Consider the following 26,810-nt stretch of genomic DNA (forward strand, 5'->3'; position numbering starts at 1 on the left):
CCTGGAGCATCAACTCAGAGCTCATAACAGATATAATGCCTTTTAATAATTGGGAAACTGTTCACATAGCAGCACATACATTCAGGTAAATAGCACCATTTGCACTAAAACCTTACCTGCCTTATTTTCCAATTAGAAAATAGGGTTGTTGTTTTTTTGTTGATAAATTCGTTTTTGGACACTACAAAATATGCTTTAAACTGCATACCATTGATTTTATACTTTTAATAAGTAAGTACATTGAAGACCTATCTTTTTAATTTGGCTTTTAGTTATAGTTGTATCACTGTTCATGGTTGTTTCTGTAAAGCACTTTGGGCTGCATCTTAATGCAGTCCTATATAAATAAAGTGTATTATTATATAAATACAGTTTAATATACATCATAAATCAGATTTCCATAATCAAAAACTGTGTATTCAAGAAATGTTTCTTTATAAATGTAGATTTCAACGTGTGCAAATATTAAAGAAATAGCAGACGAAAAAATAAATACAAATAGTCAAATTAAAAATAAAATTATATATGCTCAAACAAAAACAATTATGATATGTTAGAAATAAGTGAAGAGCGGCGGTAGAAAATATAATGTGATTAAATAAATAATTACATTTCTTGTGATGCGAGTTTCTTTTTTCTTCTATCGACTAACTTCCTTGAAATCTTACCATCAGGCATCTGCTAGTCGTGTCTGTTAGGATGTACTACGCATGCGGAGATCGGAAAAACTGCCGATGTGGCTGCTGAACTTTTTATTAAGCCGTAAGAACCGAAAACTGTTGACATGAAACTTTTTGTACTGACTTTCTTTGTCCTCTGCCGCTCTGTTACAGCAGAGCAAGACGAAAGACTGCCGAACAAATGCGAAGGTAGGATTTTCAAAAAGTGACACTAGCTTTTTATGCTATGTATGTGGCTTAATAACAGCAGTATGACTTGTGTTTACATAGTTGATGTCCAGGAGTGTGTGCCTTTGACATGAACATGCATATAAAACGTTTTTAAATATCTGTTTCTCCCGTCTGTCAGTGTGTAAGTTTCTGTCAGTAGAGCTGCAGGATGCTCTGGAGAAAAGCAGTCGCTCCAAAGAAGTCCTGGAGCTGGGAGAGGTGCTGGACTCAGGCAGGAGGAGAAGGAAGATCAAATACAACACCTCGTGAGTAAACTCTGGGGAATGTCACTTTAAATATACCTGAGAGTGCAGACAGTATACGCTAATACTACTTTACTTTGACTTGCTCCTATCTTAATTACAAGCTACTGTACAACTAACTATGTGTATGTGTTCAGCAGGTTTATTATAGGGTATTCTATTTAATTCTGTATATTTTATAATGCTTAGATACTCCTCTCAATATAGATTTTTTTTACTGAGAATATGAATATATTGGGTTATTTTTACATTTTTATTTTATGTATTTTATGCAACTTATAGGTCATTTTGTTATTCTTGTATATTGACAATTGTCAAAATGCTGCTGTGACAAAATAATTTCTAGTCTTGGGATGAATAAAGTATCTATTATCGATCTATTTTTTAGTTAGACAATTAAACTACTGTAACACAATCTGTAGTAACTTTGACACAAACACTTTTATTTCCACCTCTGTTATCTGGATGCTATCACACTACTTCTACACGCTACATTCATTTTATTTTTGAAAAATGCAATTACTGTACTTTTTGTTTTCCACCTGGATGGGTACTGTAGATTGTAATTTGTGTAATTTCCTTCTCTAATGTTTAATGCATGCCTATAAAAAAACGTCATCTTTCCTTTTGCTGTAACAATGTTAACTTCCCCTCTGAGGGATTAATATGTGTATTCTGATTCTAATACTTCACACATTGCATTGTTAGACTGCTGGAAAACCTGTATCTTTGTATGTTTGTGTGTAACACCACCATCTAACCCTGTATTCTGACAATAGGGAAACCCGTCTGACAGAGGCTCTGGACAACATATGTGAGCGCGTCCTGCAGTATAATGTTCACGCAGAGAGGCCAGGCAGCCTCCGATACGCCAAGGTCAGGTTTACTATTCTGCTTTTAACCTCTCATCTGTTGCATTACACAGATTTAAGGTCCGTCTTGACATGTTTCCCAGCAGTTTGTTCCACATGAAAAGACAAATGAAAAGTGTAAACTTGTGTATGAATCTGTGTATCTAGCTGTTTTGTATATTATGCAGGGGGCCAGTCAGACCATGACAACTCTGAAGAACCTGGTCCACAAAGGGGTCAAAGTAGATTTGGGTCTGCCATTTGAGCTGTGGGACGAACCCTCCGTAGAGGTGTCAGACATGAAGAAACAGGTAGGAGGATGCGTGGGTGTAAAACTTCAAAGTTTTTGGATTTTAAATGCTTTTTAGAACCCTCTACTTATATTTGAAAGTATAAGGAAAGCAGCTGTTCCAGAAAAACAGCATTTCCCTTTGTTAACACAGTACATACAAAAAAATGGTATAGTCATATTTTTGCCAACCTAAATGTGTGTGTGTTGTTCAGTGTGAGACGATGCTGGAGCAGTATGAGGAGGTCGTGGAGGACTGGTACTTCAATCATCAGGAGAAGAGGCTGGAGAGCTTCCTCTGTCAGAACCAAGTCCTCAAGACATCAGAGCAAGGTGATTAAGTGATGCCGTCGGGTTCGGAATAGTTATTTAATATTCACCATTTATTTATAGAGAGTAATAAGGTGTACGCAAACTCACTGAACATAACACAAGTGAGCTAACTCTTCTCTCTGCAGATAACAAAGTATGTAGCTTAAAGCTCCTTGTGTATTTTGTTTTTTCTCTCCCTCCTCAGAGTGCATAAAGGAGATGTGGAAAGGAGACATGAGAATCAAAAGTGAGGCCAAGGAGGCAGAAAGCCACGGCGCAGAAGAGGAGAAGAAATCGCATGATGCTGGAGAGCTATGAGGGGAAAAATATATAAAAGTCAAACAGAAAGACAACGGAGTAACCTCAAATGTCCCTGCCAATAGTAAAACAATATATATGTTTTTAGCTACACAAACATTTTTAAATTATATTTCTACTGCCAAATCTTGGTTGCAGAGTCTTGGGAGTCATAATCATGTGTGCTTTTGGACTTTAACACTACGTTTCTCACGTTGTTTTTATATTAACTGTCGCACATTTTAGTTGAATGAGGTTCCAAGCTTTTGCCATTCATATTTTAGACCTCAGTGTTATACGATGTTTACACGCTGTTACATCTCCTAATGCCGACACCATATGGTACGAAGCAGCATGTTTACATCCCAATTACAGACTTATAATGCAATATGTACAGTTTTTTCAGTGTGAATAAAATGCCTTTTATAACACTTTTGGATATTTTTGTTTTTTCTGCATTTCTATCAGTTTTCAATGAAACACCACAATGTCTTTTACTTCTCTATAGTTTCTTTGTATGTACCCTTTCTAAATTACAAACAATAGTAGCTAAACTGGTGAGCCTTTTAAGAATCTAAATATAACCTTGTTTTTCTTTTACCGTAGAACTTGTTTATTTTATAAGAATATAAAAGAGCAAGAAAACCACATTTGAGTACAACTCATTCCCCCTATGCAACCAGCTGGATCGTTGCTAAATGCTGCCCCCTAGTGGTTTTATATTGACACTGACACATTTGGCAGTGTCCTGTTGTGTTGAGGGATGTTCCTATTTCATACCAGTGTGAATATGGAAGGTGCATTTACAGACACAATATTCATGTCTGTGTATAATAGTATTTCAACTTCATTGTCTATAATTCCACACTTAATATTTATACTTTTTTGTTACTGTTGTCACTTCTCCTCTTGTCCAGCCCTGAAGTGATGCTATTTAACCCTCCTATTGTCTTCGTTTTCCTCCCCTTAATTTGGTGTTCGCGGTCAAATTTGACCGGTCCGGTTTTAACTGCTATCACATTAACATAAAAACCATTAATCATCACCAAATTTCATTTAACACCCTTTCGAACTGTAAACATTGTATCAGACTACTGGTATACATGAAAAACTGCAGTAAATGTACAAAGAATAGACACTGAACATGTATTGCTTGTGCCAGGTGTGATCCATGTGGGGGGATGGGCACATAAGAGCGGGAAATGTGTCAAATTGTTGTGGTGTGTGTGTGTGTGTGTGTGTGTGTGTGTGTGTGTGTGTGTGTGTGTGTGTGTGTGTGTGTGTGTGTGTGTGTGTGTGTGTGTGTGTGTGTGTGTTTTATCTGATCCGTATGGTTACTAATTCCTTTTCTTTATGGCGGTCATTTTTGACCGGGAACACCATGGGTGTCATCCACAATTCAATGAAAGTGGTGATCAGCAATTTGATATGTTCAAATGTCTACTGTGAAGGATATCATAAAGCCTGCAATTGAATGTAAAACAAAAAATGTATGATTGATGAAAGTTGTAAATTGGTCAGATTTGACCCGAAGACAACAGGAGGGTTAAAGGTGACCATGTAATGCCTTGTATATTTAGAATTCATACAAAAACATTTATATTGTTTTCACATTGAACGTGAAAGAATTCAGAGCACATCATACTTTTCGAAACAAATGTGAACTTACTTTGACTTGCAGTTTTTTTGTTGCTCCAATCAAGTCATTTGCTTTGAATTAGGCACTCTATTTGGGATAACTCACCCTTTACTTTTAATCTGATAAATACATGTTCTATGTTCATGGAAAACTATAGATTTCCCCATGTCTTATCACTCCTTTGATGACTGGAGCATCGAGAGAAAGTCCTCATTTAACTTCCTCTGTGAAGGATGTGAACTCTCACCCCAGAGTCCCCTTCATAGACCACCAGGGCCTTTGCATCCTTTGAATGTCTACAATGGTTCCTGCAATTAATTTACAAATTAAAACGACTTCCTTTGATTGCATTTTGGTGGCCTGTAATAATACTGTATCCCATTGTTATAATATGCACCCTAATTACTGATTGAATCTGATAAGGATATGTTCTTTGCAGATGTTTCACAGACTCACAGCTGGACGGCTCCAGTTTCCTGCCCAGAGACCTCCTGCAGATTCAACTCGAACCTTTCCTCTCCAGCAGCACCGCAGACAGCTGTCAGCGCTGCTTTCACATGTTTGTTTAATACCTACAGTGTAAAGAAAAATGCCTATGCGTGTGTCATATTGTTGTCTTTGGAAATATACAACATGTTACTTGGAAGCAGAGCCCACTTTAAACAAGGATCCAGTTAGAAAGGCTTCGTTTCACGAGCAGGAGGTCCGTTTTGCTCACTGTTGCATCCATCTTTATTGTGTCGACCATTAAAAAATAAATGCTGAACTTATTAACATTTAAAGGATATACTCACATATATTTCCTAGCGTCAGGTGGAGGTCAGTGGATGGTGATGAGGTCTGAAGGATTAAAGAGACTGGATGCAAAATCCAACCACAAGAGGGCCCTGAGGAGCAGAACAAAGCACAGGCACACTGGTAATGCTTTGAATACTTGTACTACTCAAACTGTATTGAATAAACCTTTATTGTCCATGTTGGGTCTTATTATGTTTCTCCTCTGAACCAAACATAAATATGTGTATTGAACTGATTTAATACAAATATTTAAGTGCCTGTGATCTTTTATGTGTTAATGTGCAAACCAGTGAGGGGCACAATTTAAACCTCTTTTACAATACATAATAATACACTATGTTTACAAAGCATTATCAAAGAAAGTGCTTCTCGTGGTTTCAGCCATGTTTAAAACGGTTCAAGATGAGGCAATCAAATAATAGAAAATAAAAAATAGTTTTATATAGTGTTGCTGGAGCTTTTATCCTCTTGTTATTTGCTGACCCGATGATGCCTGTCAATGTGCTATCGTCATTTATTTTTAATATAGTGTTGTAATGAAACACAGCTGAATACTGGAGTATTTGCCCGATTAGATCTTCCATATAATAATTGAATAAAGTGTTTCCAGGTGTAATGATAACAGTCTCGGAATAACATTTTCTACGCTTTTATTTTGCATTTGCTTGTTAATTTAAACTGCTTTGCTTCTCTTTGATGCTTTTACCAGTATGTCTATGCCATTACATATCCAATATTTAAGACCATACTACTTGTGTTGTCGTTGGTAGCCCTCACGTTACCATTATCTATTGGAAAAATATTTGTTCATTCTATTAAAGAAACTGCAGTTGCTCCATTTGTTTCTGAGACAACTGAAAAACAACAAAAGGAACTGGGAACATTTTTGCAATCAGAGGACTTAAGCGGCTTAGATGTGTGTGCTATTACTGAATGTGTAAAGGTGGAACAAACAGGTGGTTGTTCTTGGCTAACATAGAAGAAGCTCAGACCTTTAGGCAACCAGGATGCTCCACCACGATAAATGTGTGACCTGATAAATGCTTCTTGGAATTTCTGGACTTGTAGCTTCTTCACACTGATCTTTTCTCCTGAACTCTGATCCTCAAACGCAACAGGTTAATTAGCAGTTTATTGCAGAACAACAGTCTCCATCCAGCACTTTCCAACTCTCGTGTCAAAGACGAAATGGGGGAAGCTTGGAAAAACAAAAACATTGCATTTGGTTCATGGCAACAGGGATAATTTTCCAATCAGCTTTTTTTGCCAACCATGTTTTAGAGCCAAAGCCTGAGATGTATCTTGTTGCGTTGAAACAAAATCATCATAGTTACCACCGCGAAAATGCTACGTGCAGATATTTGAAGAAGATTGGCATTTCTGTGTGTTTTTATTGCTAAATGTCAGAGTTGATAACCTGGATAAAAGTCGAAAAGAGAAGCCTGTTGCAAACGTCTGTCCATTATTTCCTCCCTCTCCATGCGTCTGCATACATCGGAGAATGTCAGAGGGGAGGCAACATGATCTGCGTAGATGACGGGGGGCGACCCCTGAAATGGACAGGATATTTGAGACACATCTCCATGTTAATAGAAGATCTTCTTACAGCCTCTGAACCTTGATATCCAGAAGTAAGACACACTGTGAATTGTACTAATTTATTTACACTATTAACCTCTGACATGGATGGCATGCTTTTGGTTCGGTTGGTTGGACTACCCTAACCCTAACCCTGTTTTTTTAGCAGGTCTGATTTTCATTAACCGAGGTGAAAGGGTGTAGCCTGGGCCGAGGCATAACTCATTCATCTTTGGAGTAGATCCGAACACGGGGTGAATACACGACTTATTTTTCACTTATGGAAACAGACTTGGTCTTTTATCCACTATCATGCAATCACATATTGTATTACCCTTTTACCCATAATTTAGCTTTATTTGTAGAAGGTTTTTTCAAATGTTTAAACAGTGTCATCAGCATACATTCAATTATTACTGTAACATATATATAGGGAGTAAATTGTAGGGGGGCAAACACTGTTCTTTGTGGAACACCAGTTGAGCATTTGGGCCGATCCTTTATGTTCTTCAAAATAAATGTACTGTCAAACAGATTTTTCCAAACACAGGTTTCAATAACATTCTTTCTTAAGCCTTTTTAAAATCCACATTTGTATCTATGTCGTTGTTTTTCAGAGGGTAGATCACTTTGCACTTGTCTGCCTTATTTTACTTTACATGTTTCCCTCACAGAAGGCAATTGACTTAGTAATAGTTATATTTCAGATCATAAGATAGCACATAATCACATTTGAGCTACCAAAACAAGCATTTAAGGTTTTTTTCCTCTGTAAATGTTAAATAAAACTACAGTGTGTGCAATAAACAGCTTTTCAATGTTTTGCCTGTGAACATTCGTATCTGATTATTAAACCATAAAGCACAATGCCATTATTGTTGCATTTTAACAGATAATCCATCAACTCGACACCTATGTATTGGGAAATCTGCTCTTATTCGGTCACGGTGGCTTAATGTTGACTTTTATAATTACACCTCCATGGTATTTTGTGTATTATGATATGACTGTTACCACACTCTTAGCTGCAGGGTGCAAAGTTTGGCAGCGCAAGGCACCTGTCAAGGACCACCTGAAGTGTTGTATTAAGATGTCAAACATTTTCATCCTTTTTAGTGATGATTTCTGTTATCAATTTGCGTATTTTTGAATGTTCCCATCAATGGTACCAATGTATTCCACCTCCATCCTCTCTGAAATCTCTTGTGCCCTTGTGTTTACGTGACCAAAGTGCAATATCTGATGCAAAAACGTGCTATTTCACCCCTCAATTTACTTTATTGCTCTTGTCCTGCGTCCAAGGATAGCATTTCTTAACTGCACTGTAACTATTCGACACACACACACACTCACACACACAAATCACACCTGGGGAAACATTCCTCGGGGGAAGTCATCAATCAGTTTTATGGCTTTCTCTGGGAAAGTTTCCTCCTCTCCAATCAAGCGTCTTCCCTCCCTCCACCCTCCGTCTGGATTCTCTTTCTTATATTTCCATCTGTATCAGTTTTGGTTCACATCTGAGAACGATCCTCTCCAGCCAATTAACTTCAACCGTTTTTCTTAGTCCACCGAGGGATAATCGGAGCAAACTGCAGAGTGAGGTCTTTGCCTGGACGATATACAAGATAAGACTATTACAACTGGATTTCCTCTGTGTACTCAATTTGCCCGCCAGTGGGAATAAATGTAAATTTAGAGGATCTCCAGAAGGTAAATAAAAGAAGTTCACAACAAGACTTTAAATGTTGAACAAAGTCTTACAATTCTAGTTTTATTTCAAAGAGCAATAACTGCCTTTAAAGTAGCAAAATCCACTTGTCTCTAAATCAGAGGAACCTGTTTGAGGAACTGTTTCCGCTCAAGTGTGTTGAAACAACAAATACAGATAAATGATAGAATTGTTTATTTTCAAATGAACTACTAAGGTTGCCATCAATGGATTTGAATGTGGAAGGAGTATTTTTTGGTAGTTAAAGACCCTGAAAACCAATTAACTTCTCATCATGTGTAACAGGATCCTACAAGAACATAACATTTTCAGCCAAAGATTTATTTTCTTAATTGAGAGCTCTTGATTTAGTCAAATATATTTCTGTCTGAACTCTTCTAGCTAATTTTAGATGCATCAGTGCCTTTAAGGTCATTGGAATTGTATTACATTTCAGATAAAGCTGCGTTTCTCCAAACATTAAATTATTTATATTAGTTAAATATTGTATATACTTCAAGCAAAAGCAGCTATTAAACAGACTGCAATACTAGTACTGTGAAAATGTATGGAAGTATTTAAAGAAAAAGTAGTCTTCATGCAAAAATAATTTACTTCAGATTGATACATGATTATTGTTTTATTATGTTGACTATTATTGTTATTTATATGTTTTAATCATTAGAGCAAAAGTAGAAAATGTTGGCTGAGGATAATTTAGCCTGTTGCGATATTCAACATGGAGTGGTCAAAGTGACATTATTAATACAAAATAACCTGGCAAAGAAATTAAAATGCTTAATACTTAACAATGGCCTGTAATCGTTTTTCTTATTTTTCTCTTATATTTTAATATTATTTTTTGTAAGCCATAAAATCACCATAGAGTAACTTTTTAGCCTAGACTCAGTTTGAAAAAAAACCCTCCTTGTTTGAGTTTGATACATTTTGCCATGTTTGGCAGAGGTGCTCTGCAGGATGTGACTTCTCTGGAGGTGGGAGCACTTGGCTCACTTCAGTTATACTTTCAGCTACTATAAGAAGAGACGCACCTCCCAGCTGATCCCGTTCATTTATCTTCCTCCTCCCTCCCCCTCCTCCTCCTCCCCCACTGCCCGGTGTGTTGCCCCCTCTCTCTCTCTCGGTAGTTTCTGTCTTCAGCTCTTCTCCGCAGACGCGCTGGAGCTGGATGTTCGGACACTTGCTGCTGCGCTTCTCTAAATGATCCGGAGAAGTGAGGAGAAGGAGAATCACTGCAACGCACATGGTAAGCTCATTTAGTCCTTCCTCTTTCGACAAAAGTGTAATTGCTTTTGCAGTTTTGGGTACTTCAGGGGTTTGTAAAGTTTGATCTGACGTTAAAGTCGCGCGTAATGAGTCATGCGTAAAATGTGACCTTCCGTTTTTTGACACCGAGGTAAAATACAAGGCATGAATAACAGAAATGTATTTGCAAAACCTTAATATATTTACATTTATCAGCATACAAATATATCATTTGTATTTGTATTCTGACGTATCAATACTTTTCAAAAGGGACCAAGTAGCCTGATGTTTGTTTTCTTAAATGAACAAAGAAATTCAGCCGATATGCATCCGTCTTTTTTTATTCTACGTTATTGTATATTATGAAAAAAACACAATTATTTGGTTGTTTACATTTATACTACTTTAATAGCCTCTTTAAGTGCTAAGCCATAGTAGAAAAAGAGGATATTGATACGTTTCCTGTACTTATATTTTATGCATTGTAATAGTACATTTAAAGATGATCCTTTACTTTAAAAATAAGGACTGAATTTCCTTTGAACTCCTTTATTTTAATAACTTTCCTGTACACGTTGTTAATTCACGTGGCCTTAGCACAATAAATCAATTTTAAAAAGCAATTATCAACCAAATAGTTTGACGTTTTTTTACTGTTGCGAAATGAATAAAGAAAGTCACGTGAACAACATAAAAGAATAATAGTATTGTTATTTTAAACAAGTTAGACTTTATCTTTGCAAATAAAGCCCTAACACCAAACAAATACAAGCCTATCAAGATGTAAAAAATAACATCTGCTAGAAGCTTTCAGATCAAACGATAGCGTAACTCTGTAAATATTAGTGTTCCTCTCTGCGAGATAAAGCTAAATTGACTGCAGCCAATTTGTGGCTAACAAGTGCAATTAGCTGCAGAATGAAAGCAATTACACTGCGGGCTGCACTGTTAGCTCTTGCCAAAGTCATCAGCCTAAATATGATAAACATTCATGTCTAATGAACCGCAAGTGAATAATTATTCTCAGGTCTAATAAATGAAGCGCCCGCAAAGTGCGTGTGACTGCGGGCTGTTTTTCTTCTGAGGTCCGGCTGTAGTTGATTAACTTTCCTAAAATCCCTCTGCATCACTTGTATCAAGAGGAATATATTTGCTTTAATAGACCCCGTTCTCCTTTTTTAATCTCTTTTTTTTTCTCAGGCGTTTCTAATGCAGTTTTATAGTTGGGCCTGGGTGGTTATAATTTAACATTTAATTCAAAGCAGGCATTTCCTCTTTCTAATGTTTCAATGATAAATTAGCCAAGAAAAAATCATGGGTGCTTTTTATTTGTTTTTGTGCTCATAAAGGGGGCAGCCCTTGAGTATTTTGGTTTTTCCTTTTTTCTCTTTATTAACCCCCTGTATGACATTTTGTAGATTTAATTGCCACACAATTACAGCCAGGGGCCTTACTTTTATTTCTATCATGCCCGGGGTTGTCTTTGGCGTGACTGCAACATGAAATCACAGTGATTTCATTTCCATCTGTTTTTCAATATCAACATGTGAAGCTGGATCTGCCGGAGAGCGTCTTGCCAACTTGTATGAGGCCGTAAAGGGGAGGGGGAGGATTGACAGGAAACTTTTCAATATCAAGTGGGTAACATGTGTTTTTTTATTCAAAAATAAAGTGAGCAGTGGCTTATGGGTCGATGAAGAGGTAGAGACACCCTGTATGTGTGTGTGGAGTTGGCTCCTGGGGGCCTCACACATCCACTGGGTGTTTCGTTGGAGGTGCAAACGTGAACGACAGAGGCTTTTAGCTAAAGATACAAGCAGTGATAATCCATTTTGTGCTGTCTGTCGCTTTCAACTCCTGGGCTGCCCCACTAAAATTAGATTATTACACCTAAAACAGAACTCGTGGAATCCGTTCTGTGTGGAATAACACACAGATGGGCTTCAACTGTGCAGGCAGGAATGCAGTTTGAGAATACAGACCGCATACGTAGCCTTTCTCTTCTCACCCCGAAAGCCCAGTGTTGTATTTCTGACCGGCTGAGGACAATTGCAAATTAACAAAGGTGTCAGTTTGGTAACATGCCCCGACAGGTGCCTCGGTTCAGCTTCAAACATGTAGGCTATAAGAGAGAGGGCTTATATAATTGATCATATTTATTTAAAGGATGTGTGTCTTAGAGCATAAATCCAATGAAGAACCCTGGGTAATCTTCCTGGTGACTCCATCAGTCAGATGAAACTGTCTCTGTGTTTATTTGTGGAAACGACAATTAGGCGTTTGAAACTCACCACAGAGCAGGAAAGCGATTTGAATCGAACATATTTGCCTCCGTCCTGCTGGCCAGTGCTGCTTGCCCATGACGAGGAATGTTAAATTGTGTGAGACAGGCCAAATGCAGCTCATCTGCGCACCAGAGCAGCTCCAGACCCAGACAGGCCCACAGCTCCAAAGTGTGAACAGGCCAAAGAGTTAACAGGTAGCACGAGAGAATACCACACACACAACAGGTTTCCTCACTTTATTTTCATAATTTAGCTAAATCCCAAAAGATGAAAAGGATTGAGAAAGTGAAAATGTATTCCAAACACAAAAAAAAAGTCTATATTTTCTCTTTTCTGATGTTCCAATTAGAAAAAGACTTATCCCATAACAACAGCAATTATCAATTAACCCTAAGTTGAAGGCCATAGGGTAACACAGACACACACAGCCAAATACAAATCTTTCTCCAAGTTCCGTTCATTCTTATCTCCACCCAGGACGTTAGAGAACGTTTTCTGTTGGTTTGTTTGTTGGCAGAAAGATAAGGGAAAAACTACTGGCCAGATTTTTTTAATAAAACTTTGTGGAAGGTTTTAGCATCGGTCAAGAAAGAGGCCATAAAATGTTGAAGCGGGGTGGATACACGCTCCATTTTTCTCCGAAGGAAACGGCCTTGGTGGAAGTATATGCTCTCTGATTGCCCTTCTAGTTCTCATGGGAATCAAATTTCCATCCAACAACCCCACCATAAAAATATAGTACAAGTAGTATAGTATCGACTCCAACAAGTATTTTATATCTGCAATTAATCTAGATCACTTTGCGACGGTATGGTGTCACTTTGATATCCACACAAAAATCTGTGTCAAAAAAGCTCCATAAAATCAAATTTGATCCAAGCTGTAATTCAATAAATCATGTCGACTTCCAATAGGTTGAATATTTATGGCCACTTTATATGCATACATATATTTTGATTTCAGCCTTTACCAATCCATAAAAGATGAGTTTCTCCTCCTGACATTTATCTCAGCTTCATAAAGAATAGAAATAGAGTGGTATTAGGAAATGGGGACTGGAGAGCACGAACATGAGCGCCGCTCTCTCAGCTCTCCTCTGTTCGACTATGCTGTAAACATGCCCTCAGGTTGTCAGCAAGTATTTTTCCAGCCCCTTGCCAGCCAAGCATAGCTACTTCTAAAGATCACCCGCCGGAGATGTTGATCTCATCTTACCACTATTTTGGCTGTTTAAGCTTTTTTTTAAACATAGAGATTGCTGCCAAGTCACTTCAAAACGTAATGTTATTTTCAAATGGAAGCATGTATGTTTTGTAAATTAGACCTCAATTTGAGTTCTTGAGAAAAGAAAAAGGGGTTGATGGCCTCTTTCAAACACGTGCTAATTGTAGTCAATATGCGAAAGAATAGGTGGGAAATATCAAACAGCTCTTTGCAAGTAATAAAGCAGTTCTTCAACATGTTCTTCCGACACCCTGGCCGTGTGAATTTATTGAAAGCGGCAGAGAAAAAAATGTTGAAACCATATCCGGTGGGTTACAGTGCCGTTCCAGACAGATGATCTAGTTACGGCAGAAGAGAAAGTCCTAGCCTGAAGGGGCGCATTAAAAAACCTCAGGGGCCTCTCTAGGATGAGCATCCATTTATCAAAGTGGTTGTAATGGGCCTATGTTTAATTAGTCATGTAATGTGGCAAAGACAAGAGCAAGTGCATGTCATGGGAATGTTAAACAACCACCCCCTTTCTACACGTCCAAACCCTGAACCCCGCCTACGCCCTGTCATCATTCCTCATCCAGAGCGAATCCTTCCACCACGTCCCAGAATCCTCTCATAACCTATACCCTGCTCATAATCTTTGACACTGTCTTGTCTTAGTATACAGCCAGAGCATTGACACTGAGTGAAACCAGAGACCTAATTAATCATCAGATCAACTGATCCCTAAGTCCTGCTTTTTATCAGTGCGTTCAGGTTCCCATGGGGCATGTCTTGACACGCCAGGAATGACCGGCCGAGGCATTTCGGACCCCAGGAATGTGGCCCGTTGGCACCAAGGTCACAGTCAGACAGCTCATCACGGCGTTCGTAGCTTGTAGCGTTTCCTGTAGCAACACCACAAAAAAGGGTCGCCCGATATGCCTGATCTTGGCTTTTGTCCTCACTGGGTTTGGCAGATCGACTTTCTAGCAAGTCTTTGCTTCGGGAGGTCAGGAGCGGAGGAGTTTGTCCAAAGCAGCTGAGGGAGTGCCACGGCCTTCTCGCAGGCCCCTCAGAGCTGTGTGGTCCCTGAGGGAAGCCTCATATTTCGGTCGTTGGCTAATTGAGCGGGATGACGAGGCCGGAGAGGCTCTCAGCCCCGTCCTCTCCTATGGGTTTGGTTTATGCAGCCCTGCTGACTTTGCTGTCAGTGTCAAACGGTTGTTAGGACATCATCAATCTCACAGCAGTTAAGAATATTCCCAGAGCAGAATGAAGGGGCCAGGTGATAAACTGACAGGAAGACGTAAGAGCAGAAGTAAAATAGTTTGGAACCCTAACCCTAACCCTAACCCTAACCCTAGTTATCGATGAGAAAATGACAGTCCTCTCAAGAGAGAAAATAAACAAGGGTTATCAAATGAGTAAAAAGCAGCAGGTGTTGAACTTTCTTTGCAAGAAACAAATAGAAGAAGCCCTTGTTGGGAATGTGCCTCAGGGCTTCATGTGAGCGGTAAAAACAATGAATCACTTGTTCCAGAGAAAGCTAATGCATTGTTCGTTTTGTCATGCCAAAATTAACGCTCTAGGGTATCAAATCTTGACAGAGCAATAAATTACACTCATCACCAGTTGTAAGAGACGGGAAGGGTTTTGTTCTACGATTGGACGTATACAAGTCCGTGTTTGTCTTAACCACGGAAGTATCCATGTAGGGGCTTAAGCCGAACACACATTTCAAATCTATAAATCATTTCTTACCATCCTCAGGACTAATCTCCAGCTCCTCTTCTTCCCTCTTTTCTACCCTTCACACAGCTCATGCTCAGGCCCCTTACTCGCCTGCAGCACTGACCGACGGTAAAATGATTTGAAAAGGAGAGCCATAAACGTGATGGATGTGGTCCAGCTCAGGGTTTAGCCCCAGCTGTCGGGCATGTTTTTTGTCATTTCAGACAGACCCGCTGGGTGTGCGTCCTTCTTCAACCACTCTTCTCCGGGGTTGAGGGGAGTTTAAAGACAAATATGTTGTTAAAAGTTGTCATGGTCACGGGTTCAAACCAGTGGCCCACACTACTGTGAAGATGAGAGATTACATTTTTATGGGATGAGGTCTTTACTGGCATCTACCGAAAGCCTATAAGGTGCGGTTGAAGTGGTGCAGTGAGCTGGTATCGTGTGTTTTCAATAAAGGCACAGGTGGTCTATCTTAAATTTCCCTCTTTGGATTTAAAGCAATTTATATAAATCAATCAGTGTGCATTTTTTTCTTTTATGATCTAGCTCCCATGGGTTCCTCCTAAAATATATATTTTTCAAATCTTCCACAGGCTCGATGACATGATGTTCCTGTCCTTTTCCCCTCCCCCTTCTACTTCCACTCCTTTCTTCCCTGTTTTCCTTCTGCTCCTTCTTTTCCTTCCTTCGTCCCTCGTCTCCTCTTCCCTTTCCCACACCCCGTTGAGCTGGACCTCGCCTCATGACCCCTGCTACTACCTTGACGGTCGACCGCGACACTGCCTGTCTGAGTTCATCAACGCCGCCTATGGAATCCCCGCCGATGCTAGCCACTCGCTACAAGCACATGACCATGACAGCAACATCTCCAGCTTAACGGACCTCCACAACCCCCACAACCTCACCTGCTGGATGGCTCACGGAGGACCTGACACCGGAGAATGGGCCATCACGCTACCTCTGGGCCGCCGCTTTGAGATTACCTACATAAGTTTGCAGTTTTGCCAACACGGGGAGCCATCGGACCCAATCTCTATCTCGATCCTGAAGTCCATGGACCACGGGCGCTCCTGGAGGCCGATGCAGCACTACTCCAACGACTGTCTTGGGAACTTTGGGTTGCCCTCCCAGACAGTGGCCCAGACGAGGCAGCAAGAGACGGAGCCCCTCTGCTCAGACCCTCGTCCTTTACAAAAGCAGAGGGGTGGCATGGTGTTAGCCTTCTCCACCCTGGACGGACGGCCATCTTCTTCTGACTTTGACTACAGCCACACCCTCCAGGACTGGGTGACGGCCACAGACATCCGAGTGGTCTTCCACCAGGTGTCCAAAGCACCCAAGATAGTCAACTCTGATAAGAAAGGGGAAGTGAGATGGTGGGATAGTGTAGAAGATGAAAGAGGGACTGGGCTTCTGAGGTGGAGACCGGGCTACAAGGGGCGCACTAGAGATCAGGTGGACAAGTTAAGCACAGACAATACACTGGGAATTTTCGACAGAGCTATAAGGGGGAGGAACAAAGAGGAGAAAGTGGACAAACACCCAAGGAGGGGTCATTATAAAGAATCAGGGCAAGACGAAGATGGACACAATGTGACCAGCAAAGAAGGTGAGGACAGTTTCAGCACGGACACGCTCACTTCTTCAAAGAAAGGCGGGAAAGCCAGAGGGCGTGGCCGCAAGAAGGAAAACAATCCTTGGCTACCTTGCCCCAATGGAGGTTGTACTTGGACAGTTGAGGGGCGGAGCAGGAACAACAGGGGGAGGGAACTGAGGAAGAGGAGGAACAATAACCTCAACGCAAAACAAAGCTCCAGGAATCTGCAGTTGGCCCCACCCTCTGCTCTCCGGCCTACTCTGGCGCTTTCGGACCTGCAAGTTGGCGGCAGGTGTAAATGCAACGGACACGCTTCCAAGTGTCGCCGTGACGACACCGGAAAGGCAGTGTGTGTGTGCGAGCATCACACAGCAGGACCCGACTGTGATGTGTGTGAGGATTTCTACTGCGACCGACCGTGGCATCGAGCTACACCCACGCACCCAAACCCCTGCGTTGGTGAGTCCTGCACCCTGTTGCTAAACTATGAAAAATTCTGACAAATAAACATCTGAAACATAACCAAGGCTACAAGAAAAACAACCAAAAAGCATAGGGTAGTATAAATATGATGATGTAAGTGTGACATGTAGTTTATACTTCTTATTTTTTTCCTTTTCCCAAATACTTAAAAGGTAGAACAATAGAAATATCCAGAAACATATTGAAAAAACAGATCTCATATTTCCCATAATTCAACTGGATAGTGTCTTCAGGTGGACCCTCACTTGGAGTTAAACACTCATGTCGGTCAATCTCAACTCTGACAATTTGTAACGCAAGCTTTCTGTTTTATATGAGCCCTCTCTAAATTCAAGGTTAGATGACATCATTGGGGTTATAGTACTCCTCATGACAAATATGATTGAATTCTGATTATGTATGCTTGCATTTTTTTTCTGTTTTAAAACCCTTGAACTTAAAAGTTATCACTCCAAACAGTGGATGTGATACCTTGTGATTTCATTCCTTTTCCAGCCTGTGAGTGTAACGGCCACTCAACCAAGTGCCGCTTCAGCATGGAGGTGTTTCAGCAGTCGGGCCGGCACAGTGGAGGTGTGTGTCAGAAGTGTCGGCACCACACGGCCGGACGACACTGCCAATACTGCCAGAACGGATACACCCGCGACCAGAGCGTACCAATGAAACACCGCAAGGCCTGCCAACGTAAGTCACCAAGTGTGTGTGAGTGTGTGTTTACTGGCTTAATGGGAAGAAGAGAGTGCATTCTTGTTTGTGCATCTGTGCACATCCATGGGGTGAATAACTTAAATTACTAACTGCATTCCTGGTAGATCGCAGTGTGAGCGACAGTGTTTATGTCCGACTGTCTGAATGCATGTAGCTGTGTGTGTGTGTGTGTGTGTGTGTGTGTGTGTGTGTGTGTGTGTGTGTGTGTGTGTGTGTGTGTGTGTGTGTGTGTGTGTGTGTGTGTGTGTGTGTGTGTGTGTGTGTGTGTGTGTGTGTGTGTGTGTGTGTGTGTGTGTGTGTGTGTGTGTGTGTGTGTGTGTGTGTGTATTTACATGCACACTGTCTGTGTCCGAGTGTACAGAAGTGTTTATGGGGTGGTTACATTGTGAGAGCCTGCAGCTATTCCTGGGGATGTACGAAAAAAAACACAAACCCCGCTGAGCTGCCACCTGTATCCCCATCGTTACCACTGATTGGCATCTGCTGTGAACCCTGACCTTTGACTGGTCACATGTTCGAAGTGACTGTGACACTCTGGCATGCTGCATTGACCACAAGCCCAATATATCCAAAGTTAATGGGCTCTCTTTGAGCTTGACACACGAACAGGGACGAAGAAAAATATGAGCTATGATTGAATATCAACATATTCTAGCACTTTGTATGCATGAAACAATAGCAAATTCATATCCTCCCACTCACAGGCTTACATCTCAGCTTTAATTTATCGAAGATATGTTTCACCGAGTTACCCTTCAGGGGCCTATTACTCATTTTCCCCAGTCAGGTTGTTTGGACTCATTGTAAGGATTTGTGTAAATATTACCAGAGCGTGAACAGATCTGCTGAAGTGTGGCTTCCTCTCTCTCATCTGTCTTGTCTCATTGGGCCTTATCCCATGATAGTGGTGGTAAATAAAAAGCTTTGCAATGTGAACCACGGCAAATCGAGGCAGAAATCATTATACAGCATCACATAAGCCAACATTAGGAGACACAAATATGACAAAATATTAAGACAAAGGATATTGGTATTCATCTATATGCTAAAATAACCAGGGATAATAATTGAATTAATTCTAGAACCCCTATTTTTCTTTCTCTGACAAATGAAGACAAATAAGCATAACGAAACAAATCATGCCGTTGTGGGACATCCATGATGAAAGCTCTATGGAGAAGGAATTAGCATGTGTTTACCCAACAAGAAAGCTACAAAATGGCTTTATGGTGTTAGTTAAGGTCTTTGCTCAAGGACATTCCCTTAGGACAGATGCTGTCAAGCAGGATTAAACTCGGGTCCTGTCACTGATGGATGGTCTTCTTAATCCTGTTTACTGTCCTTTGTGCAACAGTCACAGATGTGTTAGCTTAATATATCTTTAACTTGCTTCCTTGTTGTTACAACCTGATGCACAATGCTCTACAATGCCAGGGCAACCTAACCAAAAAGCTTGCTTATATCCTTGCCTACTTCAAATGCCTACAAATGAAACGTATTCACATGTGGAAACTCCCCAGTACAATTTCATTCCTTTATGATTAGCCTCTGAAAGCCTTTACTTGGTGTCTGAAGCAACCACAAAATTACTTCTAAAAATCTGCACTAAACAATATTCAAAAATATCAAAAATGGCTTGAATCACAAGGTAAAATGTGAGAGGCATTCCTCGTAACGAGTCAACAAATGCTTATATTGCTGCATGTCGGTTAATGCTTGATAAAACTTATTTTTGATAACATATCACCTCCATTTTTAGTATGTTTTGCTGTGCCAAAGTGGCCAAAAAAAACTAACAATTGGTGTTGTACCCACCTTCAGAATACTCTTTTACTTTACTTCCTATTTTTGTAATTCTCTAATCACCTTGTTCTGCCTTTCAGCATGTGAGTGCCATCCTTTGGGAGCAGTGGGTCGATGGTGTAACCAGACATCAGGTCAATGTCTATGTCGAGAAGGGGTGACCGGCCCCCGGTGTAACCGCTGTGCTCCGGGATACAAACAGGGCAAGTCCCCTCTGCGGCCCTGCATACGTAAGTCACCTGTCAGTAATAATACAGTATATGATAATCATATGGTTGTTGTCTCTGTGAAGTACCAAAAGCTTTTGGAGAAGAGGGCCCCGGAATTCTCAACAGCAATCATATCGTCATAGGAATACCGAGTACTTTTATTATATATGGATTTTGAGTTAACTTCTCTACAAACAATGCTGTCTCTGCCATTGATGCATGCCACCCTGCTCAAATGAATCACAGACTTTTAATAGCTTGATGTCACTCATAATTAAGTGACCTCTTTAATTTCTCCTTCAAACTCATTTGCTTGTGGCCTAAATGGATTAAACCTCCTATCAAGCTCTCTAAACCTTTATCGAGTGGTAGCTCAATATAAAAGGGGCCGCTGCTGTCCAGACTAATTTGGCCCAATCCCCCAGCATGTCCCCTTGTCATCATCCCTAGAGACGGTCTCTATAGCAGCGTTAAATTGAGCTGACCGCTACAGGGAAACCTCATCTCCAGCTGATGTGGGATCAGCGTCAGATCAAGTGGATTGTTTCATATCTCTGTGCTTGGCTAGCACCGAACTTCAGCCATGAGCCCTAATCCACGTGTACTTCCCTGGCTAATCGCGCGAGTGCCGACAACTACACAGGCACTGCGGTGTGTAAGCCCCAATCAGGTGACATAGGAAGCCAGCAGGGCGAGCTTCACACCTGTTGTGCAGCTCAAAAAGCCCCCCATCACAGGGCCCAGACTCATAACTCTCCCAGTGAAAGGAGTGTGTGAAAGAAAACCTTGTTTGTTTTTACTGCCAGACCATCTCAGGCTATGTATAGCATCCCTTACCCCCTACTACCACCTCTAACACCCTGCCTCTCATCAGACAGACCAAAAGGCACGCAATCAGCAGGCCAAACTGTAAAGTTAGCCCCCTCTGAACCAAGTCTGCACATTGTGGCAGCATGGACATTATTGCGATATGACCAATGTTGGCAAATTAACTCAAACACGTTTTGCAACAACTTTCTTGCTGCTTGGTACAAGAGAAATGCTTGCTTTCCATGAGAGCATTTCATTTACCGTACTATGTGGGTCTGAATAGGCTGCAGTCAATATCATTGATATCACTTCAACCAATAAGTACAAATGAATTGAGCACAACATCTGTTATTGTATTTTTTTCCCCAAGTTCCAATATGAATAAATATCACAATGTCAGATTTTCCAATATGGCAAAGCCCAACACTGAACCTGTCATTAGGGGCAAGTAAGGCAATGCAGTATAAAGGGAAGGAGGCATGTTTAAGCTTCAATAAACTAAAGCTGTTACTAACAAAAACAAAAAATCTTAAAGAGCAGGCCTGGTCAAACAAATGGAAAGTAGTAGCAAACAAAAGTGAGGAACAAACCAGGATGACACAACAAAACACAAAGAGCTAAATCCAAAGCTAGGAGATCACACACAGGTGGAAAGAATCAGGGTGGGGCTGCTAAAACAAGAAATTACATTTAAAACTAAAACAGGAAACCTTTAACACAAAAACCAAGATCATGACAGAACATCTTTATCCATACATAAAGGTGGGGTGTGTAATTTTGGAGAAACCAGCTCGAGTGCGCTAGAACTACGCAACCGGAAAAAAAATTTGCCACTTCCTTACAGAGCCCCTCCTCCAATACACACAAACGCGCACATGATCAATGACGGCACGAGATAAATTTGTGCACAGATGGAGCTGGAAGGCCATCCAGTTATTTTAGCTGGGCCAGCTAAAATGATTGGTCGTTCTTTTTACAGTACTACGGCTTCCACAGATTTTTGTTATGTATTTATTGTCAAAGCAGATATTCATTGCTATCGGGATGTTAAGAGCATTCCATGGAATATAACAAAAAGTGTTTCTGAAATAAATTACATACCCCACCTTTTAAGAAGCTTACAGAATAATATATATGATCAAGATGAAGAAAAAAGAAAGGCAAACTAGCCAGCTAAGGAGAGGGAATTAATGAAGGTAAAGCCAGCTGGTGAGATAGCCATTGCTAGCTTTAGCTGAAGCTAAAACGAAATGTGCTTTTTACTTACTGTTATCTGGAAAACTAAAATATCAGTTTTGATCTTGATGATTCAGCCATTTATTTTACATAAAAACATTAATGGATATCTATATAAAACAATGAAGGAAGTAAACCCCAGGTAAAGGTACTAAACATAATGTTAGCTAGCTAAGGTTAGTTTAGCATTCCAGGCAAGCTGAAATAGATAGCAAAACACTCATATTTAATTCCTATCACTCAAAATGACATTTATTTGATGAATCAAAGTAATTACCATGGGTAATATTGAAGCTGTATTAACACATTTAAAAAACACTGGATTTTTCTCTGATGATGACGTCTGAGTGCAGTTTTCACATTTGGTCTTGTTGTCTTGTATACAGATATTTCCTAGATGTATCATAATTTTTACATTTTTATACTGTATTTTTAAGGCAATAATTAAACAATTCAAACCGCGCTGCTCACACATTCATTCTGCTACCTAATAATGACCCTTCACATACCGTAGGCCTGTACTTAGACATACAAACACACAGCAGCTTCCTGTCTTTTAAAAGTGGGGGTGTAGGGTGTCACTGTCCCAGTTGTGTCAGAGAGGACAGGACGTGGACTGGGGAACGGAGTGTGAGCTTTTACAAGAGGCCTGGATAATACACGGTCCAGTTCAGCGTCAAACGCACAGTCAAAGCCACACTCTGTTTAACGTTTGAGACAAAACCATGCAAAAAGTGATGGCTTGACCTTATTAAAATACATAAAGTAAAGCTTGTGGCTGTGTTTAAGTGTGTTCTCCTTGGCCGTAAAAGGACCACACACACTCGTTTTTGACACTTGCTTATCTTCTGTGCAGACATGCCCCACGTACCGAGAGGCATTCAAGCATAGCACACATTACACACACTCGCTCTGCAACAACCTGACAGCTCATGTGGGAATGCTGAAGCTTCTCTGTGTATCTTTTCCTGTCACCTGTCTGAAGCTTTGTTTATGTTCGCAGGAATTCAAGAGGTCGCTCCGACACCAGTGTTTCAACCTCAGTACAGCATAGGTGAGCAGATCTACAGGCTGAAATTACATAATCCTCTGGTTGTATTTGGTGTTGTATTCTGATTGTCAATTTTTTATTATTATTATTTTAGTCATGCTTTGGGTTATTTTACATTTATGCTTTTATCTCCTATTTTCCTTTTTTTGTGAATCACCTTGGAACAACTACTTTAAAAGGTGCTAAAATAAATGTTTCACCTTCCACTGTCATAATAACAAATGTATTCAATGTCCAATCTTTCTTTTTAACACATTTGATGTCACCTCATGTACAGCATACACATTTTTCATACATCAAAAACAAATCCCCCCCGCTCTAACTCTTTATGCAGCAGCTTACCACTCCCTCCTAGCGGCGGCTTGAGGAATGTCCCACCTGCTGCAGTGGGGGTCATCTGTTAGTCACAGGATACTGTGATGACAAATAGAAGCAGCCATATTGTAATTAGGGGGAAAAGACATGTGCTGATATGCTTGCTATGAAATGATACCCTTTCATTTGATGCATTCTCCCTCTCTCCCCCCCTCTCTGTTGTAGCGGAGGAGTGTGTTTCATACTGCCAGCCTTCCCAGGTCAAAGTCAGGATGAACTTGGAGACTTATTGTCTGAAGGACTTCGGTTGGTGTCATGTTTTTTTATTTGTTAACGTGTCAAAAATGAACAATAATGTACTCACACTGTTTTTCCTTCTTCACTTTGCTTCCTTTTTTTAACCCACTGTAAATCGCATGAGTGAAACCACATTTGGGTCACAACCCACCACGATAATATTAAAAGTAAAAGACTAAAAACAAAAGATTAAAAAGGAAAAATTATACTTTTTTTTAAGTATAAATTGCATTTCTGTCTTTCTCAGTGCTGAAGGTGCAGGTGCGAGGGATGGAGCGTTCAGGTCCCTGGTGGCAGTTCTCCATCTCGGTCCAAACCGTCTTCCGGGCAGGGTCCAAATCCCGCATCCGAAAGGGCCAGCAGTCCCTCTGGGTCCCCGACCGAGACCTGGGCTGCGGCTGCCCCTCCCTCCACGTGGGCCGGACCTTCCTGCTGATCGGTGCGGAGGAGGGGGAGCGGGGCTTGGGCCCGGAGGAGAGTCGCCTGGTGGCGGACCGCTCCACCCTGGCCCTCCAGTGGCGGGAACACTGGAGCCCCAAACTCAGGGGCTTCCGGGGGCAGGACAAAAGGGGCCGCTGCCCGCCGAAATCCCCCCACGAGCACCACCATCACAGGGAGCGAACAAACCCCCAGTCTGGGTACATCCCCCCTCACCTGCTGACTGAGAAACAAAGCAAGGACACACACGTGGACACACACATAGAGGACACTCAAACATCAGTGGTGCCACACACACAGTCCCACACACAGGTGAAACCCACAGAGGAGACCCCATCGCCTAACCCCGCTCTGGTTTGCTCCACTCAAGGTCCTGTTAACAGAGAGACATAAAAACAAGAAATGCAAGGCTTCAGAGTTTTATATTTTTACAGAAAGTTTCAGGAGGCATGACTTTTGCTTCCTCAGCCTGGACAAACTCCCCTTCACACACACACACACACACACACACACACACACACACACACACACACACACACACACACACACACACACACACACACACACACACACACACACACACACACACACACACACACACACACACACACACACACACACACACACACACACACACACACACACACACACACACACACACACACACACACACACAGCTGTAATATGACGTTCAAATTAATATCTAAAGCTGTGAAGAAACACACGTTTCCTCATGTACAGTGGCTATCTGTATGTGGGTTTTATTGGAGGGTATTTGCCAACTTTCAACCAAATCGCTCACTGATGATCAAAATACACACAACTTGTGCCATGTGAAATATATATTGTAAGAATGTTCATATTTTATACAAAAATTATTATTGAAAATTAAAGACGGACACATTTTTCCGACTGTAATAGAGGGCTGTTTTCGTCTAATAAAGATTTTTTTTAAAGATTGTTTTAATCTTATTTATGCATCGTGAAGCACAAACACAAATAAGAGATAACTGAATAAATAAACAAAAGTGACAAATGCAGTCAATGCTGATTCATTACTGTGATGTTTTCTTTTTAAAATAAAATTATAAATGAAGAAAAGTCATATATATATAATTCACACTATTCATTATTTGAGAAATGTGACACTATCTACAATCTGCCCCTAATTGGACAGCTGACAAAGAGACCAAACAAACTTCAGCCTTATTTTCTTACCATGTAGGAATCCTCAGATAGGCCTTGAGGAGCCCAGATATGAATCTAAAAAGCATCAGACCAACCTGTCGTCATGACTTCTGTTGCCATTTGGGAGATATGGCGTCATAGCCCAGGGGGAATGGTGGTGGTGGTGTTGAGGGTATATTAAGACAGATGTTGTTTTGGTAGAAGCGGTGTCAGCGATTGGCTGTTCCACCGTGTTGAAGCTGTGAATGAAAATACAAAGTGAAAAATAGACTCACTGACTGATGAACGCTTAGCACTGAACACGCAGTACACTCACTGCCTGTGTTTACTTTTTATACCCATGAGGTCCAAACATCTTCACCATGTTCTTTCAGCAGCTTCTTGGGGCCAGCATAGGCCTACACCCCTACACCAAGGGAGTCCCTAGAAACTAAACAGAAAAACAATTGTTTTATGAATATTATTGTGATTATGTCATTTTGTTTCCTCAGGGCCCCCAAAATAAGTTACAGCTAGGGAAATCCTCCAATATTAACACATTTAGTTTGACCTGTGGTCCATTTAGCTTTACAACGTTTGTTAGCGTCTTTAAGCTAATTGTTTTGGTTCTCTCAGATAGACTAATCACTTTACTTTATATTAATCTGCTTTATGGGAAAAAATCTGGCTACTCAAAACATTTGATTATCATAAACTTGCTACGAAAATCCCAAATCCAAGGAAAATATCTTACTTTTTTCAAGGGAAAGTTATGCTAACTTCCACATCCGCACTTATATACAAATTGGTGTGTTGGAGGGAGTAATGGGGGGTAGGGACTGACAGAGTGTGTGTGTCAGTACATGCACAATCATGTCTTGGAGGCCCTTGGAGTGTGTGTTTGTGTGTGTGAGTGTGTACGAAGCACCTGCTGCGTTGCTGCAGGAAGCACCTGTCAGCGGTCGTCTCCTCAGCCTCAGTCGACATGTCGAGGGTTTGATCCTGAAACTCCCCAAACACACACACTTACACAGACACTAACAGACAACTTAAGCTAGCGGCGTGTTCTGCTGCGAAGCGCAATACACACTTTTCCAAGACACTGTGGACAAAGAAGCCAGGGCTTACTGTGTTGGGAGCCATATTGAAAAGGGGGATCTTCTTCTTCTCTTATGAGTGTATGGTATTATGTTTACAACCTGCTGAGGGTAGGTTTTACGAGAGGTGACTCCTCCCGCACCGCAGCCAGAGCCAAAGTTCAACTAGCCCTCTCGCAAACAAACAGTTGTATTTTTACCCTTTCATTTCCTTTTTTTTACTCACACACACACACACAGACTGCTAAATTCACTTCCCTCTCAAAACTCTTTCTTCATACACAATTCAAAGTTTCTCATCCAAGATCTCAAGTCCAAGTTCAGCCGGTTTCACCGTCACACCGTTTTTCACGAGACTCACACACACGCACACACACATAGGGCTTCTGTTAACCTGAGAGGCAGAGGGTCAATCCCTGTGATCCGCAGCCTGCATGCCTTCCATACAGACACGCCGCCGACACAGCAACCCGACTCCCAGCT

At 40.9% G+C, this 26,810-nt stretch overlaps 2 protein-coding genes and 1 long non-coding RNA gene across 5 annotated transcripts; 2 read left to right on the forward strand and 1 right to left on the reverse strand.

Moving 5' to 3' along the window:
• The first annotated feature begins 676 nt into the window (after positions 1-676).
• Positions 677-3,333, forward strand: cnpy4 (canopy FGF signaling regulator 4). Its single transcript, XM_079672059.1, has 6 exons — positions 677-869; positions 1,030-1,156; positions 1,933-2,029; positions 2,193-2,315; positions 2,509-2,626; positions 2,811-3,333. The coding sequence occupies exons 1-6, from the start codon at positions 785-787 to the stop codon at positions 2,921-2,923; spliced, it is 663 nt and encodes a 220-aa protein (XP_079528185.1). The 5' UTR covers positions 677-784; the 3' UTR covers positions 2,924-3,333.
• A 5,137-nt stretch (positions 3,334-8,470) lies between these two features.
• Positions 8,471-25,019, forward strand: ntn5 (netrin 5). 3 transcript variants are annotated; one of them, XM_079673285.1, is made up of 9 exons: positions 8,471-8,630; positions 9,777-9,895; positions 11,447-11,531; positions 15,710-17,172; positions 17,692-17,880; positions 19,788-19,937; positions 22,966-23,016; positions 23,554-23,634; positions 23,873-25,019. In XM_079673285.1, the coding sequence occupies exons 2-9, from the start codon at positions 9,850-9,852 to the stop codon at positions 24,454-24,456; spliced, it is 2,649 nt and encodes an 882-aa protein (XP_079529411.1). In that variant the 5' UTR covers positions 8,471-8,630; positions 9,777-9,849; the 3' UTR covers positions 24,457-25,019. The 3 variants fall into 3 exon arrangements, with proteins under 3 accessions (XP_079529411.1, XP_079529412.1, XP_079529413.1); XM_079673286.1 differs by lacking the exon at positions 8,471-8,630 and having other exon boundaries at positions 9,725-9,895; XM_079673287.1 differs by lacking the exons at positions 8,471-8,630; positions 11,447-11,531 and having other exon boundaries at positions 9,758-9,895.
• Positions 24,300-26,712, reverse strand: LOC307034453. Its single transcript, XR_013806920.1, has 4 exons — positions 26,159-26,712; positions 25,568-25,681; positions 25,347-25,490; positions 24,300-24,436 (listed from the first exon to the last, which is right to left on the reverse strand). It is a non-coding gene; the product is annotated as an uncharacterized lncRNA (long non-coding RNA).
• Positions 26,713-26,810: the final 98 nt, after the last annotated feature.

Source organism: Notothenia rossii (genome assembly GCF_949606895.1).
Source record: "Notothenia rossii genome assembly, chromosome: 3".
Classification (NCBI taxonomy): Eukaryota; Metazoa; Chordata; class Actinopteri; order Perciformes; family Nototheniidae; genus Notothenia; species Notothenia rossii.

Excerpts from the sequence above, each read along its gene's own strand:
- cnpy4 (XM_079672059.1), top strand. The coding sequence starts at position 785 with ATGAAACTTTTTGTACTGACTTTCTTTGTCCTCTGCCGCTCTGTTACA. Across the intron at positions 2,316-2,508 it reads TGTCAGACATGAAGAAACAG|TGTGAGACGATGCTGGAGCA; the intron begins GTAGGAGGATGC and ends TGTGTTGTTCAG. Across the intron at positions 2,627-2,810 it reads CCTCAAGACATCAGAGCAAG|AGTGCATAAAGGAGATGTGG; the intron begins GTGATTAAGTGA and ends CTCCCTCCTCAG.
- ntn5 (XM_079673285.1), top strand. The coding sequence starts at position 9,850 with ATGATCCGGAGAAGTGAGGAGAAGGAGAATCACTGCAACGCACATG. Across the intron at positions 11,532-15,709 it reads AGGAAACTTTTCAATATCAA|GCTCGATGACATGATGTTCC; the intron begins GTGGGTAACATG and ends AATCTTCCACAG. Across the intron at positions 23,635-23,872 it reads TTATTGTCTGAAGGACTTCG|TGCTGAAGGTGCAGGTGCGA; the intron begins GTTGGTGTCATG and ends TGTCTTTCTCAG.